This window comes from Rhinichthys klamathensis, unplaced genomic scaffold, assembly GCF_029890125.1.
Source record: "Rhinichthys klamathensis goyatoka isolate OS25496 unplaced genomic scaffold, OSU_Roscu_1.1 h1tg000073l_1, whole genome shotgun sequence".
NCBI classification, from domain to species: domain Eukaryota; kingdom Metazoa; phylum Chordata; class Actinopteri; order Cypriniformes; family Leuciscidae; genus Rhinichthys; species Rhinichthys klamathensis.
Window position 1 is genome coordinate 528,535 of NW_026606616.1, and position 19,776 is coordinate 548,310.

Here is a 19,776-nt window from a genome sequence, read left to right on the forward strand (position 1 = left end):
ATAGATAGATAGATAGATAGATAGATAGATAGATAGATAGATAGATAGATAGATAGATAGATAGATAGATAGATCTAGAAATGTGAAATGGCCTAGAAATGAGACAGTGAAACTTTAAATGTAGTTACGCAGTGCCTCATTCCACACAGTTTGCTTATTGTCCGTCCTATACAGTATGCAAGATTAGTATCCATCCCGAATCATGGTGCGTTGAAAACAGCATGCCAAATGTGGCCATATGGCACCCACACATGCTTTTTGGCCTAATATTGTCCAGATCCCCTAGCACTATGCAAGAGGATTGGTTTGCAATGGATCGAAACATAATATCTTAATAATAATAAACCAGGCCCAGACTGAATCTGTTTTTGTTTTTAGGGGGGAAATCTGCTAAATTAATTTATATATGGTCAAATGTGATGTGTTAAATGGAATTAAGTGTACTAGACATGCATTGGTGACTAAAAGCATAATCAATAAGCAAAAAAATGTCAATAACATGCAAGGGGTGGGAGATATACTTTGCAAATGATGCAGAGATTCCTTGTGGGCCTAATTATAAACCAATGCTCATGTACAGGTTTACATCATACTTAAAACTATGTTATTTACCATCGTCAGCACCTTACGTATTTCCTTGTACATATGGGAAGTCTGTGAATTGGGATTCAGCCTGTGTCCCTACAGCTTTATCTTCAGAAACCTCCCAACAGAGAGGCCACTTCAAAACAATTCCAATTGCTCACACACACACACACACCTCCAAGTGTGTCCCCTACCTTGTGCTCTCTCCACAAACACCACCTTGGAGTCGGGCTGGAAGTTGTGCCCGCTGAGAAGCATCTGTTCCCCCCCTGAGGCGGCACAGCTTTCCATGCTCTGTTTATCCACGAGGGGCAGCTCCTGTGCCGAGCGCTGGGCTGCAAGAAGGACAAAGAGACAGAAAGAACGTGAAGAAAGAGATGTAAATGTGCAAAACCATTCAAAACTCTACATATTTACAGCTGTCCTTTCTACAACAGTAGGGTAAAGAGCTAAATCTCAGTATAACTGTAAAATACAAATATCACGTGCTCAACAAGGTTGCATTAATTTGATCAAAAACACAGTAAAAACAATAATATTGTGAAACTTTAATTTATTCTTGTGATGGCAAAGCTGAATTTTTAGCATCAATTACTCCAGTCATCAGTGTCACATGTCACATGATCCTTCAGAAATAGGATTCTCTGTATCCTTCATTGAATAAGTTGATTTGGTCAAGAAACATTATTATCAGTGTTGAAAACAGTTGTGCTGCTTAATATTTGTGTTATACACTGTGATCATTCACACCCTCCACCCCCAAGATTCTTCGATGAATAGAAAGTTCAAAAGAACAGCATTTATTTTAAAATATAAATCCCTCATAATATTATAAATGTCTTTACTGTCAATTAAATGCATCTTTGCTAAATAAAAGTATTAATTTCTTTTAAAAAATGACTGACTCTAATCCTTTGAATGGTAGTGTATATATTATGATATGATATATGATATGATGGACATGACGTAATAACTGTATATGCAATGGTTACATGAACACAGCAAACTATTTACACTACAGTAGATCATTCTGTACTTTCTTGTACATTCTAAAACATTCAGGAATCAAATTTCTAAGGTCTAATTTATATAATGAGCAAAAACAGTCTTTGATTTATTGATTCAATCCATCTAATTAAAGCATTCTTGTCAGTAGAGGATAGTGCTAGCAAGATCATAGGTTTGATTCCCTGGGCTGGTTCAGTGGTTGGGACCTTCCATAGTATAGAAAAATATATATATTGTGGAAGTCAATGTGTCCCATCAACTGTTTGGTTACTGACAATGTAACCAGTAAATGATAAAATAATATTTATTTATGGGTGAACTATCCCTTTAACTGATAAAAAAAATACACCTTGATTGCAATGTTAGTCGCATTGGATAAAAGTGAGAAAAGATTTAGTGAGATTTAGTGGCATGACTCACAGCACTCAATGGGGTTAGATGCCGCCTGTAAGGACACCATCCTGCCATTAGGTTGGTTGATGTGGACACGGAACACCATCCTCACACGCGTGTTCTTCCGTCCGATGTCTGTCTCGCCCTTCCGGAGCTCGATGTCTGAGTTACGCAGCTTGAGAATTCCTGCGCAGTCGATTCTGTGGCACAGTAAGAACGTTAATGTTTGAGGAATAGACTCAACAAATCCTTTCAGAAGTACAAAAATGTGTGGTTAATATCGTTAGACAGTTGTTTAATAAACATTTTTTTCAGAACAGAGTAAACGTTTAATTTATTGCCAGATTTTTTTTTTATTACCACTTCTGCCAAAATTATGCCTGGCTCTTATTCTGCACTGCATAAATACATGCCCTTTCTCTCTCTCTCTCTCTCGTCCCTTCCAATTTCTGCTCCTGACATGGCAGAGATGTTGTTAAAAATCCATGAAAAGTTTACTTTCTCCATTAAACATACAAATCCTCCAAATAGAGCAGAAAGCCAACGTGTGTAAATACTTGCTTTAAAGCCTTTTAAAGTGTTGAATCTCATTGAAGAAACATGTAGAGCCCTTTATTTAAGATTCATCTGTGTGAAATAATCTTAAAGCTTACTTTTTGGCAAAAACAAAAAGTCTGAAAAACTGGAGAAACAATCAGAGTATGAGTGATCTGTCAACGCAGTACATATACTAGAACATCAGATATTAACATTCCATGTTTACGTGGTGAGGACGAGCACACTGTGTTCTAGTTGTCGTCCTGATTTTTTGTTGAATAACATTCGTCATTCCTTTTTTTTTTTTAAAACTGCTTTAAAAAGTGTGAAGCCCGTGCTGAGTTTCCAGCACTATGCGTCTAAACCGAACTCTATATACAAGGCAAGGCACAAAATATAATTTTCTCTCCAATCAAAGGAATATATTAAATAAAATACTAAAGAGTTTAAAAATTGTTTAAACTGCACTGAAACAGGGGCATAACCATTTTTTGGCTTTACTACAGAAACGTGGCAAAGAGGGAACACTACTCTGAAACACGATCCAGAGGGGTGTGTGTGGTTTTTTTTTTGTATAAGTTAAGTGTTACATCCATTATAGAGTGAAGAGAAAATGCTGAGCTAGTAAGACTACCGCCTGGCTTGCAGAACAGACTCCAGCCAGCGCGCCATTACAGGCACCACGCGACCAGAGGCCTCCTGTAACACAAGCCCTGGAGCTCATACAAGGGAAACCCACAGCGCTGGGGCTCTGTCGAAAGCGTGCGCGCACAAAAACACACTTCTGCTTAGCAACTGCCTTCACAACAGGGGAATTGGCGGTAAAACGGAGGGGTTTTTCAGTGTTGTTTATTGCAGGAAATATGCACAGGATGCATTGAGGATATACAGAATTATGTGGTACAAACATTTCCCTCACCGGGCTTTTCTGTGTTTTTTTCTTTTTCTTAGCATCTTTCTGAGATATATACTCACATGGCCCTCATGTTGCTCTCGGGCAGGAGAGGAATCTCAAGAACTTTGGTGTTGGACTGCATGACCTCGTGGCTTGGTGTGGACACGGTCTTCCCGGTTATACGGTGGACCTGGTAGAAGGCGTGAGGCCGGAGAAGACGGTCGTCTGCCGTCCCAATGAACAGCTGTAGGGTCAAAGGCTCACTCTCCATGTAGCCGTGAAGCTGAAAGATACAAATATGAATTTAGTGGTGCATTTCTAGCTAAAAGCAGTTTCTACTTCAGTGTGAACAAACTGATGTATGACATGACACAATTAGAGCCAATAAGAAGATAGTTTATGTTTGATGTAAAGTGGGATTTTAGATTTTTAAAAGTGGGCGTGGCTACCCAGCATGACCCTTTATAAATTGACACTGAATAGTTGACAAAATAACCTGCTGTACAAAATATATATTTTAATTGCCACTTTTTTTTGTCTGGTTAGGACATTAATCACTTCCATGTTCTAATTAACATGTGATGCTATTTTGTCACTTTATTTTTATTTATTTGGCATTGTGTCAGGTAGCTCCGCCCACATTCAAATCTCATTAGACCAAAAACCGGATTTGTACGATTTAAGCAATTAATACTTTTATTAATACTTTTATTATATAATACTTAAGACTAATTTATTCAACAAGAGTTCATTAAATTGATCTAAAGTGACAGTAAAGACATTTATAAAGTTACAAAAGGTTTCTATTTCAGATCAATACTTTTATTCTAAACTTAATTCATCGAATATTCCTGAAATAAAGGTTTCCACGAAAAATATTAAGCAGCACAACATTGAAAATAACATTTTAACATTGATAATAATATGAAATGTTTCTTCAGCACCTAATCAGCATATCAGAATGATATTTGAAGAATCACGTGACACTGAAGACTAATTTAAAATATATTAAAATAGAAACAATCACTTGAAATTGTAATAATATTACACAATAATATTTCACAGTTTTACTGTTTGTACTGTATTTTTGATCAAATAATAGCAGCCATAGTAAGCATAAGAGATTTCTTTTGAAAAACATAAAAAAATCTTATAGAACCAAAACTTTTGAATGGTAGAGTATATTGTTTAGCAAATATATTGTAAACTAAGAGAGACTGATTTTAGAAGCTGAAAAAAGTTCCACAAGGAAAACCACAAAAAAAGCTTAAAGAAAATCCTAATTCGTTGACGTAAATATGAAGTAAGATTTTAAATTTGAAGAGTTATATTCAAAGCTCAAGCACAATGGGTCTAAGCAGCTGATGTATGGAGATTCTCAAAGAGGGTGGTCAGCATCTGTGGTGAAAGTCTGGACCAGTCTGTATATTTATTTAAGTAGATATGTTTAAGCCTGGCATTTGTGTTTATTCAGGCAGTAGGGAGTGCACAAGCCAGAAAGACAGAGGCCAGAGAGATCCCACTCCCAGAACCCTCCCCTCACTTCATTACATTATCACCCACTAGAGGAATGCCAAAACTCCATCCGCCCATGGCACGGAGTTCAGAGCCGCATGTCCACACCTCCAAGTGCTGTGGGTCAGTTCTCACCCACTCAAGCTCTCAACCTCCGTGGCACATCTGCGGGAAACAGTTTGAGGAAAAAAAGTAGATCTACAACACGGGCTCCGTTGAAGAGTTACTGGCCACATCCAGTGAGCAAATTCTTACTGGAAAAGGTTATGTCTCATGTGATATTGAGCAAGACCAACTGTTCTTCTCATTGAACTCATTCACTAACAGTGCATATGCCTGTATTTGGCACATTAAAACATTGAAATCCTGAATCATACATATAAGTTGATACATTTTTGTCTAAATTGAAGGTCAAATTTAGAACCAACTAAAACCCACATACACACAAAAAAAAAAGTAAAAAAAAAAAGAAAAAGAATTTGCTGACTTATGTGGCTATATTTACACAAATCTTCTAAAAAAAAAAATACCTCGCAAAATTAAGATAATTAGAAGAAAAATTCGAAGATAAAATACAAAGTATAAATTATAAGGATCCTAAAGTGCAAAAATGAAAAATATTATTTATATTATTTTTTAAATATTTAAGTGTGATATGTTAATTTAACTACATTACCATAACAGAATTATATGGAGCCAATATATAATATTGAATATATTTTATGATTACATAAAAAATTAAAAGATACATTTTCATAAATCCCAATAATGGTAAGCAAACAATAGTTTACGTAATATTGGGCAGGAATAAAGATCTGAGCAACTTTGACAAGGGCCAAACTGTTATGGCAAGGCGACTGGGTCAGACTATCTCTGAAATGGCAACAGTGGTAAGATTTTACCAACAGTCGTCTGAGGAGGGACAAACCATAAACCAGTGACAGGGTGTTGGACGCCCAAGGCTCATTGATGCACAAGGGCAACGAAGGCCATTCCATCTGGTCCGAGACAACAGAAGGTCTACTGTGGCACAAGTCACCCAAAATTGTAATAATAGTTATGGGACGAATATGTCAACACACAGTGCATCACTGCGTATGGGGCTGTGTAGCCTCAGACCAATCAGAGTGCATATGATGACCCCAGTCCACCATCGAAAGCGCCTACAATGGGCACACAAGAGTCAGAACTGGACCCTGGAGCAGAGGAACCTGTGCGCCGTTTACCTGGGGAAGTGATGGCACCAGGATGCACTGTGGGACAACGACAAGCCAGTGGAGAGAGTATGATGCTCTGGGCAATGTTCTGCTGGGAAACCCAGGGTCCAGCCATTCATGTGAACGTTGAGCATTGTTGCAGACCAGGTACACCCATGGCAATGGTGTTCCCTGGTAGAAGTGGCCTCTTTCAGCGGGATAATGCACCCTCCCACACTGCACACATTGTTCAGGAACGGTTTGAGGAACATGATGAAGAGTTCAAGGTGTTGCCTTGTCCTCCAAATTCACCAGATCTCAATTCAATTGGGCATCTGTGGGATGTCTTGGACCAAAAAGTTCAATCCACGGCGGGTCCACCTCGCAACCTACAGGACTTGAAGGATCTGCTGCTAACATCAGATACCACAGGACACCTTTAGGGGTCTTGTAGAGTCCATGTCTCGGCGGGTCTTGGCAGCACGCAACAGCATATTAGGTAAGTGGTCATAATGTTTTGGCTCATCTCTGTACTGTATGCATAAGCATTGCAACATGAATGCAGCCAATCATGTGTAGTCAGGGTATCTGAAATCTATCTAAAAATAGTTTATAATTAAGGGTAAATTTGAGGGTAAGATCAAATGTATGTCTTTTTGCGCACTTAAGTAAAAACACTTGAGTACGCAGTTTATTAGTGAATGAGACACATTACTGTGATAAAACAAGTCATAAAAAGACTTAACCAGATAGAAAATCTACTAATAGTACTCAACAAAAAAGTCATAAAGATCACAGTAGGCCTACGAGATAAAAAAACAGTCTGAATATTAGAAATGTGGAAGCACTGCCCTTACCAAGCAACCTATATTTAGGGATTTCGTCACTTCTTCCAGTTACAGCGGTGATTTTTGTTGACAGAGCTGTTCTTAGAGAAGTTAACTTCCCGAGAGACTAAAGCGCAGACGTGGAAGCACATAGCTGTGGTGCGGCAGGCTTACTTCAGAGGCTACACACTCACGTCTACCGTCAATCCGACGGCACATGTGGTCAAACTGCATCCAGGATACAAGAAATCTGAAAGAAACCACCAGGAACCCGAGCAGGGGGAGAGAGAAAAAGAGAGATGGGGCTGTAGCAGCCTGGGTACAAAAATCCTGACCATCAGAAACCACCAAACCCCAAGTGGAGAGACAGAAGGAGGGAAGAGGGGAGCTCTAAGACTAAATATGAGGATATAGTGACTCACACAGTAGGCAACACATACAAGTAGGTGCTTAAAATTCTGAAAATATGATTAATTTGTTGAGATCAGGGCCGAAATGATTGGGGGTTGGGAAGCCTGACCCTCCAGTTTAGGCTTGAACCTCTCCAGTCTTAAAAATAAACTGGAGTTCTTAAAAGTATATATATATGACTTCCACTCACCATTAAAGATTTACATAAAACAAGAATGTTAGAGAAACTGTGGCCACATTTCTATGAGAAGAACTTTCAATTGAAATACTCTGATTACAGTTCAAACAAATGTGACAAAAGTACTTTAACAACTCCACTTAAGGTCACAAAAGAACTTGCACACTGACTGAGATCCTCGGAGGAGGACAACGGTGGTGACAGAGCATGAAGGGAGGTGCTGTACAATAAAAGAAGAACATGTGCAGCTGAGAGCGCTCTCTAATCTGATGGTTTACAGAATGGGACAAGCTTGTTTGAGGCTCCGTCGAACACTCCCCTTCACTTGCCTGCCAGAACTGTGTGCAGCGAAGACTTGACGCCTCCACAAGATGCTGTTGCACATGATGTCAGTGCAGAACGAGGAACTTTAGCTAAACAAAAGGCAGTCTGTGCACTAGGCCGGAAACGGCAATGGATCTGAAAAAAAAAACGCGAGGGTGAGAGGACCTTGTTTTTTCAGACGGGAGTCGCACTGAGCCACGTGTTCACAATCATTAGCACCTCGTTATTTTGAATTTGAAGTACCCAGCAGCCAAAGATGTATTCTGAAATGTTGAGTTCACCTTTAACTGCGATTTTAGTAAATAAAGTGGTCGTGGAGACTGTGGTTCGCATACCCCAAGAGTCACATCCAACCACACTGATGTTTTTCAGATAAAACCACGACTCCTGTCTTTAGGAATTCTGTTATCCATTAGGGAGCATCTGCAACCAACTGGAGCAGTGAATACCCATGAATCAGCTACGAAAGCAAATGAGGTGTGTGACTCACTGATGAGCAGAACGGACTGACACCAAGACACTGCTGTCTTGTGAAATATCAGAAGACCTCAACTCACACTTCCTGAACTGGCAGCATAACGAACAATATAAGGGTTTAAATCACAGTGCGTCACTTTGACGTTTAGAGAAAACAAATAAAAGGAAGTTCCCTTACATGAACAAAAACAATGAGAGAGTGAAAATATACCACCATAGTGCATGGAGAGGATGTTGCAGGATGTTGACTATAAATAAATAGTTTACAGTTTAAAGACCATTCTCTGACAGTTTCCACAATGAAAGTTTTAAAGTGCATATACTGTATATATACACACACATACCTATTCTAAAGCTTGGGGACAGTAAGATTGTATTAATTGAATAAACAGAAATAGAAATCTTGCTATTTTAAATAAATGCTGTTCTTTTGAACATTCTATTAATCAAAGAATCCTGAAAAAAAGTATTGGTTTCCACAAACATATTGAGCAGCACTACTGTTTTCAACATTGATGATAATAATAATAAATATTTCTTGAGCATCAAATCAGCATATTAAAATGATTTCTAAAGAATCGTGTGGCACTGAAGCCTGGAGTAATGGCAGAAAATTCTGCTTTTCCATTAAAGGAATAAATTATATTTTAAAATATATTAAAATAGAAAACCGTTATTTTAAATTGCAATATTATTTCACAGTATTACTGGTTTTACTGTATTTTTAAATAAATAAATGCAGCCATGGGGAGCATAAGAGACTTCTTTCAAAAGTGTAAATAAAATCTTACCCTGAAAACTTTGTATTATTCTATTTTTATTTTATTTTCAAATCTATTGTATATAACAAAAAAAAAGAGTTTTTTTTTCATGCAGAGATCAACCTAGAAGACTAATCTAACTAATCAGTTCCTGCATCATCCTAAAACCAGTTGAAACATTCCACAGAAGAATGTAAGTTGTACAGGTTTGGAACAACATGAGGGTGAGTAAATAATGACAGAGTGAACTATGCATTTGAGAGACCCTACTGCTTTTTAGAGATTTTGAACTTATACCTGAACCACTGGATGCCCTCCCGCTAGTGCTTTCACGGCCCCTCTGCTGCCTTCAGTCTCATAATGAGCACGGTGATGGGACTTGGGTTGGACATCAATCTGTAGGCTATACGGCCCTGAACTGGAAGGCAACTGCCAATCTAGTGCAGGCAACGATGGACTTCGAGAATAAGAGTGAGAGAGTCCAATAATGAGGTGAAGAGAGAGAGAGAACTTTGGTTAGCACAGACAAAAGAGCAAACTACTTGTCCATGAATATGAAAGAAATTTTTATATGCAACCAACCTGATGTAAGGCTTCGGCTTGGACCAGTATGGGTGTTGGGGTACATCCAAGAAGCCACTACAGTAGGTCTCTTTTTTGAAGGGCAGGCGTGCTGAGAAGTCATCCTGGCAAAGCTCCAGGGATCCCGTCTCCTCTCCACCTGGTTCTACTTTCAGGTTCATCGAGGCACTGTGCTCCTGACTGGTCTTGCGGGACTTCAAAGGGATCCCCTCCCCAATATCTGTTAATCCATCTGTGGTGAGGGCATTAATGGCGGCGACAATGGCAGAGTTGGTGTACTGATTGGTGTTGGCGAGCCAGGTGTCCTCAGTCACACTGAGACGGGGTGAAGTTTGTGGCGATGGCCCCGGGGATTGATTTGGCGAGTACGGATGGTACTTGTGTGAGTTGACGCCATTAAAGCTGTACTTCCGTTTACCGCCACAAGGAGAATTTGGTCGAGAGCCTCTGGTGCCAATCCAGCTGTCGTCTGTGATACTGGCACGGGGAGAACCGGATGGTGAATGGCGCGGAGACACCCCGAGGGTGCAGGACTGCAGCGATGAGGAACCTTTCGGGGAGACGCATGGAGACTGCCAGGGCGAGTTCTGCGGCGAGTTGTCGTAGTTGTACGAGAAGCCCGATTCGTATGACGATGCATCTGAATGGCAGCTACGAGAAGACACGCTGCTAGCCGGGCTGAGACAGGTGGGATCACGATAACCGTCGATACTTGGCAATGTTAATGTCACTATGGAATTGACTCGCTTGGCCACGGGAACGCTGTTCTCCTCTACTTCATCCTCGGGGAACTGCCCGTAAGCCGTTATCTCAATGCGTGGACTCTCCAATGTGGGAGCTCCATTGGACCGGGGGCCGGATGTTTGGAAGTAGCCCACCGAGCTCATGTCATCTTGAGGGGAGAATGAGGATGGTTGACTGATGGATATTGACAATGAAGGGCTGGTCTGGAGATTGTGGTACTGGGAAGATGGGCAGGGGTTGCTCAGAGGAAGTGAAATGCTGGTGTTTTGGCTGTAACCATAGGCATCTGTAAGGTGCAATCAGAATTTCATGAGGTACTGCAACAAAAAATAAGCTACAGAGATAAAAGAGCATAGGTGCAGAACATTTCTTGAAGAATGTGCATAAAGCTGCTGTGTGAATATTTGAAGGAGACTGCTGCTTTTACAATCATCCACCTCTAATAAATAGCCTAGCTTTTTATTTTTTATGAACTGCCATTTGATTCGTATAAAATGGTGGCATTATAAAAAGACACTCTACTCTTTATTAGTAATAGCTGTGAGTCAAAAAAAACGTTAGTGGCTAAAAGCCACAACCTCTGCAGAGGAAGCAAGGTGAGTGATACACAAATACCAGGCCAAAAATAACAAAGTGTTAAAAATATCTTCCTGAGGACAAAACCAGACGGAAAACCAATACTCATAAGCAATCTTTGTCGAAAAACGGGCAAACATTTGCTTCAATGCAATGTATATATTGAGATTAGAGAACAACACAACATTTGAAGTGCAACATGACTAACAGAAGATGTCTTGACTAGAAGAAAAAAAATCGAATGATTGGTGCTTTCTGGAGAGTACAAGATGAATCATTGCCTACTTTAGCAATTTTAGCTTATCCAAAAACTTTTCAAACATTTTAAAAAGCAGTTGTAATACGTCATCTGGCTTGTTCAGGTTAAGTCTGTCCATCTACTATCCCATTAAGACATATTTTATTGATAACAGAATTTTTGTGAATGTATTTATTTTTAAAATTGTATAAGAGCAAAAAGGAAAAAAAAATGCTGTTGAGTTGAGTGAGCCACTGTAGTCAGTCAGTCCAACCTGGTGGAAATATATGTAATGTAAGTTAGCCCAAACTGGCTCACAGTCACTACTGGCTCTGCTTGCAATAAAATTTGCAATGATTTCTCGCTACTTTAGAGGACGATTAAAAACACGGATACTTGAAAATGTGACCACAGCGCAACAAAGCACCCTGGATACTGATAGCATGCTAATGTATCCCTAATGTATGTATCGTTTTTGAATCAAGTTAACAACTACATATTAGATTTTTGTAAGCAAGCCGGAAGTATACACCATGTGATTCTGATAGCTTAAAAAATAAATAAAAGTACTAAATTACTGATTACTAAAAGTACATTAGTAACCCTGCTGAAACAAAACACCTTAAATCAGCTTAAGCAGGTTTTCTAGTCTCCCAGCCATGTTATGATGGTCTGTTGGCTGGATTTAAAGTGGTTTTAGGCACTTTTCAGCAGGTCAGGTTCGAAGACCAGCTTGTAGACCAGCTAAACAACCTGCGATACCATCTTAAACCAGTTAGGACCAGGAAACCATCTTAAAGCTGGTTTAAGTTACTATTATTTTTCAGCCAAAAATATGATAACTGGTTTTGTTTTAGTAGAGCTGTCATTATGAACTATAATCTAAGTTATCTTGCAAAATGCACATTTGCTGCAAAGAGAGGGATGCAAAAAGCCACAATCTAAATAACGTCCCTCCTTATTCATCTTCGTCCGGCCCACCACTCCCTTCTGCAGTCTCTTAAACTAAGGAAAACTCATTCAGTCCATTGACTGAATAACAAATAACTTCAATTTCACCAAACTGATCACAGGTTGAGCTGTAACCACCAATGACCATTCAGAAATGAGCTACTACTGGATGAAATACATCATCAAATCATACATGGGGAGGGTTGTAACAACTTTCCAAAGTCCTAATGGACACACAAAGATTGCACAGAAATTAGACAATACAGGTTTAGAATTGTTATCCTATTCCTATACTTGTTTTTGTATTTTATTTGCTATATATATATTTGATTTTTTTTTTCTATATTTTTTCTTTTCTTTTGAACATGCTGAGATTTTGTTCTTATTATCTTCTTGTTAAAATATGTCCTGGTACTAATGATCATGTTCTGAAGAGGAAAAAGAAAGAAAATAAATAAATTATTCATTCATATATAATTTGGGGTAGTGATAAGATATGCTATAATAATTATAACTAGTGAAATGTCTATATTTTCTATCGGTGTTACCTACCCCAACTACTGTTACAACTCACCTCTTTGGTGAGGTTGTTTACAACAGCAGTCTTTGTATTTGACATTCATTTACACAGTTTGGGAACATGCTGTATATTTCTAAATTACTTTAATTTGTAGCAGACAAATCTGGGAACGTTATGTCAAAGTTGGAGAGCCATGGAATTGAACGAGATCGCGTTAGAGAGTGTAACAACACTCCCCAGTCTCCCTTAGTAACAGATAATGGTGAGTGCACGAGTCGTAGATTTTTTTTTTCATTCACTACAGGTAAACTCATAAGCAAACGTGCATCCATTATTATGACGGTTCGATAATATTAGGCTAATATTATAGACCTAATAATGATACAGAAACACGTTCGAGTGAAATACGAGAGTGTAAGTACGTGCATTTAATCTTCGTATACGTTACCTTCCTCTGCCGATTTCATGCTTGCGAAGTGTCTAGTGAACTCACACCAAGTTCAACGCACTTTCCCAAAAAGCACAACAGTGTCCGATCAACGTGTTATGTCCCAGTATAAGGATGACTCCAGATATCTGTGATAAAAATGTTCACTTCTACCGCAATAAAGGTGTATTCCAGTCACGAAAAAAACTGTAAGTTATTTGAAAGCTCAAATGATTTGATAGACAGCACTTTAAAAGCGCATGCAATTACAACGCAAAAAATGTATTAATCTTATTTTAATTCAGTTTCTCTAACTCGTTATATTTTCTATTCTGGACTTGCATGTTAGTTTCCAGGGGTTCTGGTGACGCACTGCTTTGCGATGGAAAGGTCTCTGTATCTATATAAAGCCGGGAAACACCTCCGAGAAGCCCCGCCCCTCCATGGAGTGACGCAGGCACCACGTCTCAAGCTCAACGGCAGATGAAGAGGGATTCTCTCCTCGCAACATTTCCAGATGTGGAGCCGTTGTTGAAACCCAAGGCAAAAGAGTCGGCCGTATGCGCATGCGCATCTGCTAGTGAAGTCCAACTCATTTCAGAGAATCGGTTCTTTCGAACAGTTTGTTTTAAAGAACCGGTTTAATTAAAAATGATTCAACGGGTGTTTAATATATCCCCAACCTCCTGGCATTGGATATTACATTCTCTAAAACGTTCCAGTAGAGTCATATAAAGGTAAATATTACTGTTTAGTATGATTTTGTTGGGATATAGCAGGTTATTTTAAAAAGATGTAAAATTATTCCCCAGTTGCAGCAATGATTTAGCTCATTTAAAATCAAAAAGTCACTTGTAGGCCTATAATACTAGCTACTAAAATCTATTGACTGAAATGTTTTGGGCTACTAAAATACTTATTAATTAAACCCAATTGTGTTTTATTATAAAGTCATAGGCCTATGTTTAAGTTTTTGTTATTGTCAACATTTCTTTTAGTAAACCTACTTTTCACCTCATTAGTTTTTTCATTGGTCCTCGGGTAATTACATCAAAAGAGACAGCTTTCAGTTCAGAGAGTTTTGTTGCGCTAACCACATATAAACCAGAATCATTGCAAGTTAGACATGTAAGCTCAGCACGCAATCATTATTTTAAAACTCCAGAGCGCTCTGTTACCGATTCAGTCTGATTTGTTAATTTGTTTAGTCTGATTTGTGTAAACATCTTTTTAGACCAGTTTTGTGCAGAGGTTCATTTAGAAGAACCGATTCAAATTAACGATTCACATACAAATCTTTTTCAGGTTAGATGCCATATTGAATTCAACACGGATGAAAACCAGGCTGTGAGGAATAGACTTGAAGTCTTTACACTGTACAAAGGTCCTAGTTCACATAATTTTCACAACTTTTGAAACTGTTTCATGGAGTTTGTCTACGGAAAGTTTTTCAGTTTCCGTTTCCTCAGCTTAACAATTGGTATGTTGTTAAACAAAAATCCATTGAAATCCATTGTAATTCGATCTCTCACAGCCTGGTTTTCATTCATATCAAAAATTAAATATGGCGTTACCCTAACTAAGATCCATAGCTGAAATGCAAAGTGAAAGAGCCAGTGTGTGCACATGTGCATCTACTGGAAATCAAATGTGGCCGTTTTGAAAACAAAGGCAGTTAAAGAAACCATTATCATGTTAATTATTTCTTTTGTCCCATCAATAGACGGATCATCGCGTAGCAACAGCAGTGCGTTGATAGTGATTGAATAAACAGACTTGCAGCTCCAGTTGTTTTTTTTAGGACATCACAGTGCAGGGAAATGGGATCTGAAAATCACAAGATGCTGTTGGCAGCTCGGGCAACTATGATTTCGGTTTTGACAATTTTCCAGTGGGGCGCGATTCGCTGCGTCATCGGAAATCATCCAGGACTTTTTTTGAAGCCAAGAAATGTTGGCAAATGTTTGCATCAATGTAAAGGGTTCTCATACTATTTGCTTTTTTTAGTATTCATGCGTGAAAAAGATTCACATGCAATTAACCCTAACCCTAAACGATGTATGATTTTAATGTATGTTAAAGAAAGATAAGTCAGATACTGCAAATACAGTATGGTCTTCTCATTAGGCAAAAAATAGCTTCTTTTTTTTACGTGGCTGAGCATTGCAAGCTCTCTAATGACATGGGCATGTTTTGAAGTAGCTGCATAGTGTTTGCCCCCACCAAGAATTCATCCAGGTCGAGTAACAAAAGGGAGCCAAATAGCCTTCACCCCACACGCACAGGATGATATATAATTGCATCAGGAATTAGTGCATTTATGAAACACTAGCTGTTTCTTTCATCATGGGAACATGGTAATTGTGCCATTACCCTCGCTTACAGTCCTCTCTCTCCTGCTGTTCTGTGGGTCAAATGTATTTGTTTGACCTCATGGAAAGCTCTCACCCACTGGTTAGGGGCCCTAAGTGGGCTTGAGGGGATGTGGGCAGGGCCTCCCTGTCCTCCCCAGCTATGTGAAAGCAAGCTTCGTGCCGCAGTTAACACAGCTTCCAGGCTGAAGGTAATAAATAGCACTAACAGTGCTGATTGACGTGCGCCGAGTTCTACGTCAGTTGGCCTGTAGTTTTTCCACTCTGTCTGCCCGTTGTTGAGGGCAAGGGTTTTTAAGCAACAGCCGGACAGTTCCGGATATTTTGTTCACCTCAGCTTTGCAGTATACGCCAAAAACCTGGTGTATTTTAGTCCCTACAAAGACTTTTTGTTGTCTATGTTACTGGATTTAAAAATCTAAACTTACAGCAGCATTATTAAACTGTACACTCTAACAAATGCAGGGTTGTTTTAATAAAAATTTGGGTCAAATATGGACAAACCCAACCGTTGGGTTAAACATTTTAATTAAAAAAATGGAACCCAACGGCTGGGTTTGTCCATATTTGACCCACATTAGGGTTGAAACAACCCTGCATTTGTTAGAGTGTATGCAATGACTGAACACAAAACCTATGGCTAATTAGCAAATAAGTAAAGACATGGACATGAAATATTGATTTAAGTTTTGAATTGTTTTATACGGAGCCCCACACATGACATGCAGGAAAAATACGCTAAATCCAGCACACGGTTTACTAATTTGTTCCCTCAATTTATAAATTGTGACCATGGTTTACTATTTCGTTCCATTGATTTGCTATATCGTGCGCACGATTTATAGATTGATGGAACAAATTAGTAAATCGTCTGCACAATTTAGCAAATCGAGGGAACAAATTAAATTGTGCACACGATTTTTTTGCATGTCATGTGCAGGGCTCCGTAGTTTTATTATTTCACACTGTAAAAATGTGGCTGTAGGATTTACTTTGAATCAATTTTCTCAAATAATTACAAAGAAATATCAAGTACCATTCAATTAAATGTGACTTTTTGAAATAGAAAGACTGAAATAGCTTTTTCTTGTAAAACATACTCTAATAATCTTAAAAAATATTTTTTTCAGTGTACCCGTGAATTACATTAAAGCTTCTGAAAAATCAAAGAAAAACCAAAGAAAAATGTAGGCTATACTATAAAACACTGAAACAATATTACTAAAATTAACTGAAGTCACCCGAGATCATTTGAATACCATCTTCTAAAAAGACATGGGAATTCAGTGCAATGTTCACAGTGGTTGGTATTAGCTGAGTGTATGGGTTGCACACTTGTTATTGCGGTGCATTATGGGACTAAATGAGTGCATTCAATAATGTGCACTATTGTTTCGGAAACCACTACAAAAGGCTGTGCCTTCAAATAATGCACTATATTAGGTGTGGAGTGATTTCGGACACAGCCAAAGGCTTTAGATGCCTCCAGATGCATACGAAAACCCGTGCTGCAAACCCCGCCCACCAGATTTCATTGGTCAATTCACAGTCACCTGTCAAGAAAAGTTCCGACTCCATAGGCGTAGTTCAGAAAAATCATAGATGAGAGATAACATCAAACAGTAATTCTTTCTATCAGGATTTGCTATACTGAGGTTAAGGTTAGGGTTTAAGGAAGGGATTAACATGGGCCATGAAATCTTTAGAATCGCCAGCTTGGCGGGTTTGCGCTTTATGATTGGGGAATCACGCTAGCGACAGTGAATATCAGACCACTGGATGGCGTGACTGACCAATCTGGATGGCGTGACTGACCAATCTAGAGACCAGATGAATAATTGATTAGACGCCCACAAAGGCAGGTCAGCCAGTTTACTCGCACTACAACACTGGGACTTTAAAATGTAGCCATACATTTCTCATTTATATTCGAAAGACACCTTATTAACTGCTATGTCCAGGAGTGGCAGTGACTTTATGACTTCAAGAACTACTAACGCTAATGATAATGATAATACAATGAGTGATAATGCAGTTAGCTTGGCTCGTGTGTCAACATGATGCACTGCTGTTTACTCTATAAGGTTTTCAAGAATACACAAATGACAAATTATGTTTCCAAACAGGATACATGGGCGGCAATGTGCTATAACGCAATATATGCATCAACGCATGGCACGCCACAGATGGCAAAGACATTAGGGACAATGTAACATGAGTCCATAACTAATGCCACAGATGTTGAATTGTCTGTCTCGGAGATGTTTAAAAAAGGCTGCACACTCATAACAATGGCATGAATCATAATAAGCATGTGCATCACTAATGATGTGTCAGCGTTTAAAAGTTGTTAAAATAAACCAAAACCACATTCAACCGCCATGTGCACCCAAACCGTTCCTCTGTCTGTGCCGTGATTGGTCAAGAAAGGGGGAGTCATTGATGTCATAGGTCTACTCACCTCTTCTTACAAGTCACTATTCCGTCTGGCTGGCAGGGCTCATCATCATATTTGTGGGTGAGTATACTGGGAATGACGCTGATTTGATGGTGGTCTTCTGGAAAAGACCTCAAGGTTCCAGCTTTTTTTTCTTTCTTCCCCTTTTCCTTAATAGATAAAACAGATAAAACCAGGTTTGGATGCAGAAGTTGAATTTCAGATGACTAGGGCTCCATGAGCAACTGAAAATACGTATCATGTTTTAAATGTGACCATGGCTAAAACTATGCGAAGACGATAATGCAGAACAAGAAAAGCATGTTGTTGTTTTTTACGTCACAATGGGATTGTAATCAAATGTGTTATTTTAGCCTTTTTACGATGTGCCTTATGAGTCCATGTCATAAAACCCAGACCACATTTAAAAGTAAGCTGATGAACATATAAAATGCTTAAAGTAGAAACAGCAACAGCAATTTGAGGTGGTATTTACATGACATGGCCTTGGTTATAGAACTGCCCCCCGCTGTACCTTGGGGCTTCCTGTCTCCACTGAATGCTCTCTTTGACTCGGCTCAGTGACGGAATCCCCAAGTCTGTTTCCTGTTGTGTAAGGTTGTTGCCGGGCAACTGTGGCTGTGTTCCAGAGGGGTGGGATTTCATTGGCTCCCACAGGCTGAGTGAGCAAACACAGACCCTCTGCCCAGAGCTCCACTGTGGGGTCCAGACACAACAGTGACTAACTTATCAACAACACAGCGAGTTGAGCAACAAATGGCAGGAAAGTCATTTCAATAGATTTTTAAGAGAGTGGTATTGAGCAAATGCTGCCCTTGAAAATACATTCCCCAACTTTCATGTGACTCAGTAAACTCGGCAAAAATAATTACACCAAATCGTTAAAACATATAGACCTTCTCAGGCTTGCCTGAGAAGAATTCTGAAGCATTTTAACATCACAAAACAAAACATTTTTAAAGTACAGATAGATTGATACATAGAATGAAAGACAGACAGAACAATAGATAGAATGACAGATAGATAGATAGATAGATAGATAGATAGATAGATAGATAGATAGATAGATAGATAGATAGATAGATAGATAGATAGATAGATAGATAGATAGATAGATAGATAGATAGATAGATAGATAGATAGATAGATAGATAGATAGATAGATAGATAGATAGATAGATAGATAGATAGATAGATGGTCAGTAAGATAGACAACCAATTATGTTGGTTGTCTACAAACCGGAAGGTTGGTGGTTCAATCCTCGGTTCCACCTGACCAAGTGTCGAGGTGTCCATGAGCAAGACACCTAACCCCAGCTGCTCCCGACGAGCTGGATGGCGCCTTGCATGGCTGCCGTTGCCCGTCGGTGTATGAATGAGTGAGTGAATGGGTGAATGTGAGGCAAATTGTAAAGCGCTTTGGTGGCCATTGGGTCTGTGAAAGCGCTAAATAAATGCAGTCCATTTACCATAGACAGACAGACAGATAGATGGTCAGACAGACAGATAGATAGATAAATATAATGACAGACAGAATGATATGTAGATAGATAGAACGATACATTGTAGTATGATAGATACACAGCTAGATAGATGGTCAGACAGACAGAAAAAATGATATAGACAGACAGATAGATAGATAGAATGACAGACAGAACGCTATAGAAAGAACAATAGAACGATAGATATATAGAGATGGTCTGACAGACAGACAGATAGATAGATAAAATGACAGACAGATAGATAGATAGACAGACAGAACGATAGATAGATGGTCAGTAAGATAGACAGACAGACAGAT

At 39.0% G+C, this 19,776-nt stretch overlaps 1 protein-coding gene across 2 annotated transcripts in view; it reads right to left on the reverse strand.

Annotated features, from left to right (window-relative positions):
* The window catches only part of nfatc1 (nuclear factor of activated T cells 1), a 53,036-nt gene extending 34,925 nt beyond the window's left edge, over nucleotides 1-18,111 (reverse strand). Inside the window, exons 1-6 of one of the 2 annotated variants that reach the window (XM_056250700.1) lie at nucleotides 17,979-18,111; nucleotides 9,690-10,719; nucleotides 9,405-9,564; nucleotides 3,499-3,701; nucleotides 2,014-2,186; nucleotides 780-920 (exon numbers count right to left, since the gene is read on the reverse strand). In XM_056250700.1, the coding sequence (XP_056106675.1) occupies nucleotides 780-920; nucleotides 2,014-2,186; nucleotides 3,499-3,701; nucleotides 9,405-9,564; nucleotides 9,690-10,576 (1,564 nt within the window). In that variant the 5' untranslated portion in view covers nucleotides 10,577-10,719; nucleotides 17,979-18,111. Of the gene's footprint in view, nucleotides 1-779; nucleotides 921-2,013; nucleotides 2,187-3,498; nucleotides 3,702-9,404; nucleotides 9,565-9,689; nucleotides 10,720-13,166; nucleotides 13,538-17,978 lie in introns of those variants that run through there. The other variant, XM_056250699.1, reaches the window with a different exon arrangement.
* Between the last annotated feature and the right edge of the window lie 1,665 nt (nucleotides 18,112-19,776).